This window comes from Grus americana, chromosome 1 (genome assembly GCF_028858705.1).
Source record: "Grus americana isolate bGruAme1 chromosome 1, bGruAme1.mat, whole genome shotgun sequence".
NCBI classification, from domain to species: Eukaryota; Metazoa; Chordata; class Aves; order Gruiformes; family Gruidae; genus Grus; species Grus americana.
Genome location: NC_072852.1, coordinates 41,579,014 through 41,593,178, shown reverse-complemented (window position 1 = coordinate 41,593,178; position 14,165 = coordinate 41,579,014). Strand labels below are relative to the sequence as shown.

General features: G+C 38.6%; 1 protein-coding gene across 2 annotated transcripts in view; it reads right to left on the bottom strand.

Moving 5' to 3' along the window:
• The window catches only part of TRHDE (thyrotropin releasing hormone degrading enzyme), a 222,951-nt gene that overhangs the window by 110,983 nt on the left and 97,803 nt on the right, over window positions 1–14,165 (bottom strand). For both annotated transcript variants that reach the window (XM_054807940.1, XM_054807947.1), the window contains exon 6: window positions 3,242–3,379. In XM_054807940.1, the coding sequence (XP_054663915.1) occupies window positions 3,242–3,379 (138 nt within the window). The remainder of the gene's footprint in view (window positions 1–3,241; window positions 3,380–14,165) is intronic.

Genomic DNA, 14,165 nt, shown 5'->3' with positions numbered 1-14,165 from the left:
TTCCTGCTGCACTTGGGATATAACCACTTTTCCCGTCATCGTGGGAGGACACTACCTCACTTCCAGCTGCACTAGGAAGACATATCCACTCTGATGTAACTTGAGAGCCTTGAATCATCTATTGGTACTGTTTATTAATGAACTATCACGACTTCTCATTTTTCTCTACATATTTGTGGCCCTACTGGAGGATGACACACTCCTATCTGAAGAATGACTAGTAAGATGCTTTTGAAAGAGGCAAAACATTACCCTCAACAGCTTAAGTGGAAAAACATTGTGTGCTGTTTCACTCTGCCTGTGGGATTATCTGAATACCATTCTTCAGGGGTTTATGCCATGATATTTCTTAACATGTGCAATCATCGAGGACAAGAAAGTGAAAATGAAAAATATATTCAGCTCCAAGACATTTAAATAGAATGGTTTCAATGGTCATCTCTGAAGTGTATAGAAAGAGTAAGAAGCATATCCTTAAAATGACAGCTGAGTGTCTAGCAGAGATGGGCACTTTAATGGTGTCTAATTGATTTATGCCATACTGATGACAGTAAAGACAATGAAATGGCAATGACATTCTATGACTGTCATCTCACTGAACAAAAATTAGATGGGAGAAAGTTTCATCATTCCAATATCGTGCAGAAAATTGTGAAGAGAGAAAACAGATGACATGGACAATTCAAAGTCCATGCAATTCAAAGAGCACAAGGTGGACATTTAAAAAAAAAAATTAAAAGAGAATGAAAAAAACCATACCAAAATTTTGGGAAAAGACAGGTAGTGCTAGACTGTTTAAAAAAGAACATTTTATTTAAGACAGTAGGAAAGTCCTCACTGATGTTCCTGATCCAAAATTTACTAGAGTCAAGAGGAAAAAATTCCAAGAACTTAATACTTGAGCAATTTAAAAAATAAGCAGCAAATAACCAAAAAGCCATCCCAAAACCACCAGCAACAACATCCCTCCAGCATGGGCTAGTTGTGTAAGGAGGGCTTTGAGGCACATGAAAATATCTGAGCACATGTCTGCCCAGGTAAAAGCCTTCAGTGTAACAGTTCGGATTTTATTGACATACCATTCATCACAGTAGTTATATTGACAGACACTAGAGAGATAGAAGGATAGGGAAATCTTCTAGCTATCTAATAAATGACCTTGTTTCCCTAATTGATTTTAAGTGCAAGCTATGCATGCATGCATACAAGGTTACATAGGAATGAAACAATGTGAGATCTACAATATGTTAAATTTGCTCTAATTTATCCTCAGAAGGAAACAGTGTCAAGTATTTGGAGGAAGGTACAGAAACAGTGAAAAGAGCAGCTATGAGGTCAGTCAGGAAAGTTTTTTCCTATTTGATTGTTTGTATCTAAAACAAAAGGATGAATGGTTACGCAGAATAGCAGACAGACAAATTATCAGACAGGAAAACTAAGACCTCATGGGTGAAAGAGTTGGTCTTTTAATTTCTTCACCTATGAAAGTGTGTAAGTAAATTCTTCCATTGCCATTCCTCACAGTGGTTTGCTAGATCTGGTAAATGGGTTTAAAATGTGCAGGATCGGGCCCCACTATGAACACATTCAGTGTCACCCAGGGTTCAGGAGAGCTGGCCATCAGGGAAGCTGAGTGAAGATGCAGCCATGTCCACTGGGCACGGCCCCTGCTACATTGAAAAAGGAACCTTTAAATGGACAGGTACAAGACAGAGATTGTACTCTAATCTGCACAGAAAACAGAGTGATCCTATTAGCCTGCATAAAATAGCTAACAGTATACAGATGTGTCCTACTGTCCTATTTGTCATTTCACTGTAAATGAAAATTACTTAATGTTTGCAAAGTGTTCATAAGATGAAAAGATGTGTCAAGTATTACAGTTTACTGTGTGATATAACTATTATCATATTAATTAGAAAAAATAATTAGCTTGAAATATTAAGATGCTGATGTGAGATAAGCCTCTGAACCTATCGAGGTTCAGCTATCACCAGCAAACATATGACTGAAACATTTAAACAATGAGAATACTTCAGTATGCTAAAAGCTGCTGGCTATTATAGCTTAATTGACCAAGAGTAATGTTTTCAAAGCCAGCTAAGGGATTTTTGAAAATGTTACTTGGGCTCTTGAGCAACTCCAGCATTTTAAAATATTTTCCTAAGTATTTTGTGTTTGCATATTACATTCTATACCTATTAAACGGACACATACACGCACACTCTCATTTGCCCATCCTTAAAGGCATAAGATCCTTTCATGGAAGAGGATCAAGTTAAAGTTATTGCTGATGACTACAAGAGAGGATAGACTCTAGCCCAGAATGAGCACTGGATAAACTGGAGGTTCAGTAGCAAGTCAGTGCTCTGCTGCTGCTGTCTTGTTACAGTCTGATGTTAGGCAGCTAATGATGCAGAAGAAAAGATTATCAAATGCGAAGGCAACAGTCAAAAGACTCTTGTAACTGAATCACCAGCAGAGAGCTCCAGTATGGCCTCATAGCAGAACGCTGCAGGCACCAGCCTCTGCGTCACACATCAAGCACATTTGGTCACGACAGTAGGGCACAGCACTACATCATACCAAGCAGCACAGAATAATCATGTGATATGATGGAAACCACCAGTTTTGGGGCCAAATGGTAACAGCCAGCTCAGTCATATGATGGAGAAGGTGGAATTGTGCAGCCCTCTCATTCCTGCACAGAAGCTGTTCAGTCCCAAATTTGAAGTTGCCTGAATTTAACACATACTCCTTCACCACCTCAGAAGGCAGTTCCTCCACTCTCACTGTTCAGCAATGATTTCAGAGTTTTTGCTAGCTGACAGAAAAATTCTCATGCATAGAAAAGCATAAAAAACTTTATATTTAACTGTAGCACTTGACAAGTTTTCTAGAGTTTCAACAGGACAAAGACTACACATCCTTCCGCTTTTTAAAGCATCTAACACAATACAGATACTGCCACAAAATAAATAGTAATGAAAAACCCCAAATCTTCTTGCTGAATTCTGACAGCCTCCCAAGTTTATTTACAACATTTAATAACCCTGAATGTGTTGAATGTAATTGGTTAAAATCACTGTAGTATATTCCACACAAATTAAAGTTTCACAACCAGTAGCCACTGTAGTGTACATATTTTTACAATGGGTATTTGTTTTACAGACGGAACATGATCTTGTAATAGCTACTGACATAGCCATGTATAGAAATAGATAGGTTTAATTAGTCTTACCTTTTTATAGGCAATCCAGTCAAACACCCTGTCAATGTCTGTGGCTTGCTGCACCTCCTGGGATACTGGATGTGAACTGGTCAAACCATCCAGCAACATCACTTCATGCAGGACATCTGTCAGAAATCTCTGCTTTTCCTGAAATACAGCACATGCAGTAGTATGGCAGACAAATACACACTTACAACAATACAGAATTGATGCACAGTTATCAGAGGCAGTTGACTAATATGACAGTTGACGAAAATCAGACCTTCTGGTTTGAATGGAAGCCACCATGACCTCCTACAATCTTGAACAGGTATATGGAATAGACTCTGCCTTGAGATCTTTTGCTGCAAAGGAACTTGACTGAAATTAAATTAAAGGCTATTAAATGAATCAAAATGTATCTGTAGGTGCAGACTGCAATTCTGATTATGATTATTCATTCACAGTTATGAGGGGTGGGGAGAGAGGCAAAATGGTGGAGCCTTCGATCACAAAAATATAAGGATGCTATGAGTCATTGAGGTCATTGCATATGCAGGTATGGAAACTTCTGACAGAGATGGGTAAATACAATTATTACTGCTTTATTTAGTGAAGTTTAAGTCACTCGGCTCTTAGTGCCAAGTTCACGTGGCAGGTTGACGTGGGACAGGAGAATGGAGAGAACCCACAGCAGTGCCACAGCGGGTGCCTGCATTGTCTTTCATAATTCTGGTACAGAAATCCTTTCTCCACAAGAGCTTGTGAGCTCTACAAATTTTGTAACTTCCATCTGAAGGAAACCATTATTACCTCTCTTTACAAGTGGGACAATAGCTGCATGTAGAGGTTAAATGACATAGTCAAAGTCACAGCTACATCAGAAGCAGGTACAAACCCCAACAACATCCAACATACTAATTTGTTTCCACACCTTCTATAAATCTATAAATATGGATTACAGAGGTATGTCAAAACTGCTGCATATTTACTCTGGCAGTAACATTAATTAAATGTTCATGTATAGTCTATGAACTGTGCTGCACTCACTTTTACAGTGCAACTAGATGGGACTTTTTCAGCTGAGAAATGACATGCCTTAAAAACTCCTCATATTGCATTCATATAGATGTCTCTAATCCAAAAGACTGTGTCAGGAAAGAAGAGCTTCATTTACTTGTTTTTTCAAGTCACAAATAAACGCAAAGAGTGAATTAAAAATTATGGAACATTTAAATAAGCTTTTTTCACCCTGAAATGGCATATCTCAAACTTTATCTAAATTACAACAGTTCCTGAATTAATGTCAACCTAGTGCCATAATATAAAGAAACTCTAGGGAATGCTGCATTTTTTTTCAAAAGCCACCTTAATGTCCACAGATAAAATAACCACACAATTACATAATAAATTCTATGTTTAATTTCTTGGGTGGCGAGGTTTTGGTATCAATGTGTTAATTTAAATTATATTTATAAGACAGTTGAAAAGCTCTTCCAGTGCTGATCCATCTGGAAATAAACCTTTATGTTAAAATTCATTAGAGCACAAGAAATGTACCTTGAGCTGATTGTATATTCAGGCAATTAAAAACACGGGATGCAGGAAAGCCAATTACCCAACACACTCTTAGTGTTCTCAGCTGGCTGCATGAGGTAAGGTTTGTGAAGGGAAAAGTAATGTCTTGTTCATATTATTGTTCATTTCCAAATTTTCTCAGGCATACACAGTAACTGCCCTTTTTTTATGGGAAAAAAAGAAAGGTGTAGGGAAACAATTATTATGACAGTCCTACTCAGGGGAAAACTGCTGAGGTGTAAAGGATTGTAGATGCTTTGGTTACACCTCACTCACATTCTCTATTAGTCAGTAACAGAGCCCCAATTTCATCAGATGTATGATATGTAATACATACAGGTACGAGCACACCTGTCTCCAAATTCAAGTTTGCATACCACAATAGAGAAACAGTTGTGGGAGTGGATTGTTACTGTTTGGAATCAACTCATTTAAAAGACCCTTGTTAATCACAAATTAACACTTTAAATACAGAATTTGGAATCAAGAAAACCAGCACGCAGGAAACATAAAGTGAAGCTATAAGAATACGAAAGATATAAAAAGGACAGGCTATATTTTGGTTTTCTGTTTGTTTCTTTAGTTATCTCCTGAAGGGCTGAAAAAGAGCATTTTAGATTCATGATCGCTCATTCAAATTACCATAGCTGAAAAGCCTTCCTTGAAATTTATGGCAGACCATCACACTGCAATACAACCAGAATAGCTAGTATGCCTCCACACATGTAAACCTGCATTTTAGTGAGAATTAAGAAGGCTTTTCACCTATAAAGCTAAATATACTGAACTAACAGGATTTTCAAAACATTCCCAACTTTTCCCTTTAGTACGAAACCTCTGAGCACAGATTTCGAAAGGAGACTCAAATATAACTCCAGCAGGACACAGAGGGAGCGAGAGAGAGGAGTTTGCTGGTTGACAGGGGGCCTGCAGCTTAAAGAGGCAACAGGAAACAGAAATGCAGAAAGAAACTAAAACTGCCGTAATTATGTTGAAGAAACCCTACCTCAGCTATCAAAGTCCTGTCAGCACAGTAAGGGGAAAAGGCCAACAGGTGACCAAACTGCTTATACTGATGGAAGAGGGGCTTTCCATTCGTAAGTTATTTTACCCTACACACTATGGTGGAATTGATCTGTTTTAATACGATACCTACAGGACTAAAGAAACACCTAGCACAGAAATTGTAAAGAAAATCAATCCTGGAATGCATTTAACGAGGCCAGAGAGCTGTCAACATGGTAGGTGACAGGTTTGCAGCTAGACATGAAACAATGAAAAAATGTTGTTCAAGATAACCCTCCTTCGAGAGAGTTCAACTGCAAGAGAAAAGCCAAAGACTGTGATCCGCCTGCAAGGAAAAGAGGGCTTCGGGTGAGTCCCGAACCTTTGCTTGGAAAGTGTCTGTAGCTGCATCGAAGAGCAATGCTGTGCCGTGCTAACACAGGGCCAGGGCTCTGAGCAGGAGTTGGTAGGGCAGCAGCAGAAGCCTAGTCTGAAATAAGCACAGAGGTGCTTCCACTCAAATTTGTGCCCTTCTTTAAAGGCAAGCAGGAAGCCCCTCCGCTCCTTAGCTTCCTACTGCCCACTTGGAGTCCTGTGTCCTCATCTCCTCTCCTCAGAGCCCTCCTTGAACTGTGGATAGTCAAAGTCTGGGAGACCAGACCTGTGTTGAGGAGAAAAGACATGTCAATTATTTCTGGTTGCTTTCCCTCCTACTCTTGAGAAAGGTGCAGGGACTGAAGTGCTGTTATCTGACGAACATGCCTTTCAAAGATTTACATTTTCGGATTATTTCCCAAACATCTGTGGTCACGAGATTCAAGTATTTGTCTCTTCATAGGAATGACTTCTTTTAATCCTCGCCAGTAAAACCCTCTCTGTTTGGTACAAGGTTGTCCTGAAAGACTTACCCTTCTCTGTGCTCTTCCCTCCTTAGCGAACATTTAACCATTGTGAAAATTCAAATTTCACTGCTTTGGGTAAAACTAGCACAAATGCTACAGGCAACTGGGTCAGAAACTTTCCACCTATAGCAATTCTTCCACATTAAGGAAATAGTCTGGAGATTTTTAAATGTGGATCTGTAGTGTTTATCATTCCACAGCAAAAAAGAATCAGGAGTAAGAAACTGGCTAACCACAAGAAAGCTTTCTGGTTCTGGTTTATTTTCACCATGTTCTAGGAGGAAGGTTTATGGAAAGGTAGTGGTCACTCTCTGTGTATTATTTTCCAACAGGATGTCCACCATTCAACTAGCCTACCTCTAAATGGAAAGAAAGCAATAATGAAATAACATTGTTTGGCAGAAAAGACTGTACCTTCAAGAACCATTAAAAATTTATTGGGCATAACACGATAACAATGATGTAACGGAAAGGGGTTGCTGCTGATTTTACAGTATCATATTGAGGCATAATGTAAGAGTACAAGTTAGCATGACAATAATGTAATACTTAAAGTTAGTCATATAAAAATAATTTCAAAAAATTAATATGAAATACCAGGGAAAAGAATCAAAATGAAAAAACTGGAAAACATCCAACAGTGGAACAAAAGGAATAGCACAACAAAAGCCAAAACTGATAATTAGTACGCAGAAGAGATCAAAGGCCTCAATATTAAAGGCATCGCCTTTGTTCTGGGACAGCCATTCAAACAGTTTATGGACTGAGAAATCTACATGAATAAAGCTTAATATTGGTGTGCAAATCTGCAAGTAATTTTCCTGAAAAATTTGCTACAAAAATCTTCTCCAAAATACAGAGCTTTACTAGCCATCAGGAATACAAAGGAGGTAAATGATCTCTCATGCCTGACAAAACAAGCATTTGCAAGACACAATGCTTGGGTTTATAGGGAAAGTGCACACTAGGGAAAAAGAAATAGGGGCGAACTTTGAAAGCAGTCAAAGAACACCAGCATATACACTACCAGCAGTTCACTTCTAATACAATATATTTCAGTGTGAAGCTTAACAAACTACAGAGGAATATCATCTATGAGGAAATCTAAGGTTCAATAAAATACCTTAAGGCCAGAAAAGATCCACTGGGGGCCAAAAGCAAGTTCTTTCTGTCTACATCCTTATAAATCCTAAGTTGTTATAGCACAAGAAGTCTCCTGAGTACTTGCAAATGAAGGCAACATTTCTTTCTCTCTCTTCCCAACAGTAATTTTTTGTAAATAGTTTGAGCAGCTTACAGATTGCTTTTTTTTTTTAATTTATATCTCTGCATGTGTGCTTCAATTATGTAGTTTGTTGAAGGAGGCCTGCAACACATTCTACATTTATTAGCTGTGAATATGTCATGGTTCTGTGTCTACTTTCATAACCCTCTTTTCTGCATTTTCAGTCAAAGTTCTTGCAAAATTTCTGTCCCTGTGCTTGAGAAATTTTCACACTGACTGAAAATTTTTGCTGTTATAAAGCAACATAGGTGTTGCAGAAGTTCATAGCTAAGGAAGACCAATAGCTTTGAGTATCAGGAAAGAGAATTGGGTGTGTATTTTCTTCTCAATGAAGTGCCAAACCAGATATTCATGACCACCTGCTTAAGTTGCCAAGCAGATGGGTAGTTGATATGGAGTTTTTAAGCAATTTCACTAGCTACTTCAACTGCTGTTTCCTCTCACCACTCTGTTTTTCAGGTATAGCTTTGATCTGTTGTACACCAGATCCATTATGCCAAATGTAGGCCTACACAACGGGAGGATGCAGTACAAAGAAAGGAGCATTAGAAAGGGAAACAACACATACTGATCACCAGCACTTCAAAAAAAAAGGCCAGTTTCACTCTCCAAGATCGTGTTTTGTCACCTTGTATGTAGCTGTCTTCACAGAAATAGAGTCATTAAGCAAACAGATGAACACAGATCCACTGTCTTCCCATGCATTTGTCTCCAGAGCATTTTAAAACATTAGGCAACAAAGTATGAAGTTTATCCTGTAATTCAAACTCCACAGGGGGAATCTGTAGAGGAAATTAATCTCAAGTCAAGAAACAGTAAATAATTTCTAAATGAAAAGTGGCTTTGAAATGTGATTGGTATACCGAGTCAACTGCCAGCAATAACTGTCAGCGGTCACCATCAATGAGAATACTTTTCAGGTGCTCTAACATTTGCTGTACGGATTTTGCACACCTAGACTCTGTTTCAACCTGAAAGTGATGCTAAGTTGTGAAAGTGAGCTAAGTTGTGAATGAACCAAAGATGTTTTGCAGGCACACCAAAAATTACTCACCAGCTTGTGCTCCAAAGAACTGCACACTGCCACAATTTTAAAATAAACAGTGGCAGCATGTTCATGACAGCTGAAAATTTGAGAAGCAGAGTCTTTCAGTAAGGATGCCCTCAAATATACAGATACAGCTTTGCCATTGAACTTCCCATATAAACTGTTCTTCCTGATAAAGTGTGTATTCTTGTTTCAGTAGGGCTACCCTGCAGTGAGTTCTTGCCTTGAGGTAAAAGTTGCCATGAAGTTTCTTTCTCAATTTTACTGAAGACAAAGTGGTTACTAATTCAAAATTATGTGAAATTCAGCCAGTTGACTGAAGTTTCTTTCTGAAACCAAAGCTTCATCTAAAACCTGAACTCAGGAGATTTGAACTCACATGACCAAAAAGCTCTCATCATAATGTCATTTTAACTGCTCTCTCAAGATGAGCAGATAATGACATGAAGAAAGAAGAGACACTGACATTCTCCAAACCTGTACTTAATCTCTTGAATAAACGTTTCATCTAAATGTTGATATTCATTTATGTCTGATCTCTAAATGTTAAGAGTTAACTACGTAAAGTTAAGAATTCCATATATTAATCCACCTTGCCAGAGCATAAAAAAAGAAACTGTGTTAAGAAAGACCATGTGGAGATGGAAATTTATTTTCTTAGTTATAAGCTAAATTTAGTATAAGGATTTCTAAACTGGTATACTTTAAAAGGACTAGTAATTAGCAACCAGAAGATCTTGCAGCTTACCTTTATATATCTCTTTTTTCCTGCCAAGGTCAATTATACATGAGATTCTAGTGAATTTTACATTGAAAGCTTCCCCCATAGTTGAGTTAAAACAGAAAATCATACAAGGACTGACTTCACTGAGCAGTTACTGGGGGAAAAAACACTCCATGTGGTATTAATTAAAGGCTTACGTTATACTGGCATGGGGAGCCTTTAACCAAGAAAGAAGAGATTAAAGCAGTTTTAAAAAATGAGAGGCTGAATCTCTCTCAATGCTGAGCCAGCATGATATTTATGTTGGGTTAGAAGGATCAAGCAGGCTACAGCTCAGGTCTGAAATGCCAAAATAATAATGAAATAAATCAAAAAGGCACATGTCTTAGGTCTACTTCAAAACTTATAATGATTTTCTGGTTTTTCTATGAGTCAATTCCTAAAAAACTTTACAGATGGAGACAAACGCTTTAGGAGGCAATCTGAGTCAAAGCACATTAAAGATATGCATGTGTCTAATGGCCGTATTCACTTTTATTATTTAAACTGAGTCAATCAGAAAGACAGGCAATTAAAATCATTTATCAAGAATTTGGGCAGCACGTTGCGTGATGTTCAAAGTACTTAATGCAATGAAGTTCAGTTAAATGGTTTTCTATTAACTTTTTTAGGCACAGGTAATTTCTTGCAGCATGTATTTTTAAAACAGAAATGTTGATATGCAACCTCATTATTATTTTCAGCTGCCTCTAGTAATGGCAGGATCGTCTAGACCATGGAACCTAATAGTGTGAAGGAAGCACAGGTCACTTTAAGAAAGATGAAAGATGCCCTGCCATGTAGACACAAAGTTTTACTCCAAAGACTTTAATCATAATTGTTTAACACTAAGAAAATTTCTGACAAATGTGACCATCCTTAATTATAAAAGTAGTAAGAAAGTGGGAGAACATATCCCAGAGCTTTAATGGATAGAAAAAGGCAAAGGATTCAAAGCTATCACTGATGTACTACACCTTGACTCAGCCAATAAAGTTGTCAGCAAAGCTGACTTTTATATAATAAAGAAAAGGGAGAAGGCATCTGGGCTCTGTGAAATGCTTTCTCAGCGTCAAGCCGGGTACTGACCGCTAAAGTATTTGACACTCGTTTGATGGATGAGAAAGAAAATTACGTGCCAGTAATTCCTGCTGTCATAGTCCTCAAAACCTACCCCAATACCAGAGACATTCAAGGACAAACATGATGGTTCCTTCTACCAGAAAATAAGAAGGCAAAAGATCAGTCAATAAATTCCTGGATCTGTAAGCCTCAGTTGAATTCCTTCCTTTACAAAGCCACATACAAAGGACTTCAGGATAATGAGAGAAACAAGCAGACAGGAAGACGAAATATATAGTTGCAAACGGATCTCTGAAAGGAGGAAGGTGAGCAGGGTAGATGAGATAACTCAGGGCTGTGAAGTGGAAATTACCAGCATGTAGTTTTCTGCTGTAATTTTCTCTTTTCTCTGATCCTAAACCAGCAGAGGCACCTTCCACAGAGGTGAGATTACCTTGTTGTATCAGTCATAAGATCTTACAGCTCAAGAACTCACATCCAGCTGCTGATGTTTTTTGATGGCATGGAGAGACAACCAAACAGTTATACGGTAAGCCTTTAATACTGAAACCTCATCTCTTTCTAAATGATGAAATAGCAACAGCTAGGGGATTCACGTGCAGATGACTAAGTACACATGATCAAGCAGAATCCTCTGATCTCTGGAGAGAACAGTCTGTAGTGCTAGCTTTCTTTTTAAAACCATCCTGACAACACAGAAACTTCCAAGACCTTGAAGAATGAGATTTAAGAATAAGAATTTGAGACATTTCAGTGTAAGAATTTCAAAAAACTCTTAATTTGGGGGATAGGCAAGCAAGAGGCTGAAATGGGAAGAACGGTGAATTCATTTCCATGGCAAATGTCTAATGACTGTGTAGTAGGAACATATTTCCTGCAAAATCAAAGGTAGCTTCACCTTCCAGAGGTAAAACGTAACATGCAGGGACTTATTTTTTGGCTGAAGGAAGGAAATGAGAATTTCTAGCTTTGATCTGAAGTAACTATATTTTTAAAAGGATATTAAGACCAGTGGTGGAACCATGAAGGACCTCAGTATAGAAAGATCACTTTCCTGTTTTAAAACCAGCAAAACTTCATCCACTTACTCAGGAGAGTTCTGATGTATCTTATATTAACTATAATGGATAATGGACACCTCCATCAGAATGACTCTGTTCATTCTGTTCTTCACCCAAAATTTTAATAGGAGGATCCAGTGCATAAGGGTTAGGTAGGCAGGGTTTTGATAAGCGGCACAGAGTCTAGTTGGAAGCCTGTAGCTAGTGGTCTGCCCCAGCAGTCCAGTCTTGTTCAACATATACATCAGGGACCTGGGCGAGGGGACAGAGCGTACCCTCAGCAAGTTTGCTGATGATACTAAACTGGGAGTGTGGCTGATACAGCAGAAGGCTACGCTGCCATTCAGCAAGACCTGGACAGGCTGGAGAGCTGGGTGGAGGGGAACCTAATGAAATTCAACAAAGGCAAGTGTAGGGTCCTGCACATAGGGAGGAATAACCCCAAGCACCAGTACAAGTTAGGGGTTGACCTGCTGGGAAGCAGCTCTGCAGAGAAGGATCTGGGAGTCCTGATGGACAACAACCTCTCCATGAACCAGCAATGTGCCCTTGTGGCCAAGGTGGTCAATGGTATCCTGGGGTGCATTAAGAAGAGCGTGGCCCCAGGTCGAGGGAGGTTATCCTCTCCCTCTACTCTGCCCTGGTGAGGCCACATCTGGAGTTCTGTGTCCAGTTCTGAGGCCCCAGTTCAAGAAAGACAGGGAACTACTGGACAGAGTCCAGAGGAGGGCTACAAGGATGATGAGGGGACTGGAGCACCTCTCGTATGAGGAAAGGCTGAGAGAGCTGGGTCTGTTTACCCTGGAGAAGAGAAGACTGAGAGGGGCTCTCATCAATGCTTTTAAATATCTAAAGGGCCAGTGCCAAGAGGATGAGGCCAGACTCTTCTCAATGGTGCCCAGTGACAGGACAAGGGGCAATGGGCACAAACTGGAACACAGGAAGTTCCATCTGAACATGAGAAAAAAATTCTTCACTTTGAGGATGACCGAGCACAGGAACAGGCTGCCCAGAGAGGTTGTGGAGTCTCCTTCTCTGGAGATATTCAAAACCCACCTGGACACGATCCTGTGCAACCTGCTCTAGGTGATCCTGCTTTAGCAGGGGGGTTGGACTAGATGATCTCCTGGGATCCCTTCCAACCCCTGACGTTCTGTGATTCTGTGATTTCAGAACTACAAGAGAAAGAAGTTCACTGTCTAACTTTCACAATTCTTTAGAAAGAAAGAGGATTTTGGCATATTACTCTCTGTTTTCCTGATGCAAAGAGCTGTGGTATCATATACCATCATATACATCTTTTATTTTTATTTCACAGGTATGAATTACTGCTGACAAGAGACAACCCAGAATGTTGGAATATTGCTCTGTTAAACCATCATTACAGAAAATAAGGTTTGTAGTTCTTGTGTTTGCAACTGATTCATGAGGTTTGTACTGAATCCTCACTTTTTTTAAAAAATAAAAAGTTGTTTGGAACATCTTTTCCTTTTATAAATACTCGCTTTTTATTTTTTCAAGTTTATAAATGTCAGTATGATCTAAACAGCAAATGCGCTTTATATCAATAACAATAATATCCAGCAAGTCAAATTCCAGTAACTGTAACTGTTGCTTCCTCTTCCTATAATCTCTGCAAAAAGGCTAAAACATCACAATATTGATTCCTACTCTAGTCTGCAAAAGAATGCAGCATGTTTAAATGATTAACTCCTCAAGTGTTCCATCTTGCCTCCAATTTTCTAATTATTTAAATATGTCATTATGGTTATTTTTATATCAAAGGCCAATGATATCCAAAGCCTTATGAAAAGTTTATGTCTACCTTCTTTTTAATTTAAGGAAAAACTTGACAGATTAATATTTTTTCAGGCACAGCAATATTACTGTAGTTAATTCTAATTTATGCAGCACATGTCTGATTTCCCAGTTTAACTGTCATACCTTGTTCAATCCGTTCGTTTTGCCTGTATTCCACTAAGATGCCAGAATTTCACGTGATGGGCATGTCATTTGCATAACAGTGAACATTATATTCATGCCACAGAAATCTCAAGTAAATATTCTATATTCCAAATTACTTCTAAAGCAAAGTTATTCTGGATTTGTTAAATTGATTATGTGAAGAACAAATGAGTGATGATTTGAAGATAAAATTCAGTGTATAAACATTGTCATCTATGACATTTCACTATGCTAAAATCATAAAGGCCTGCCAGATTTCATTGC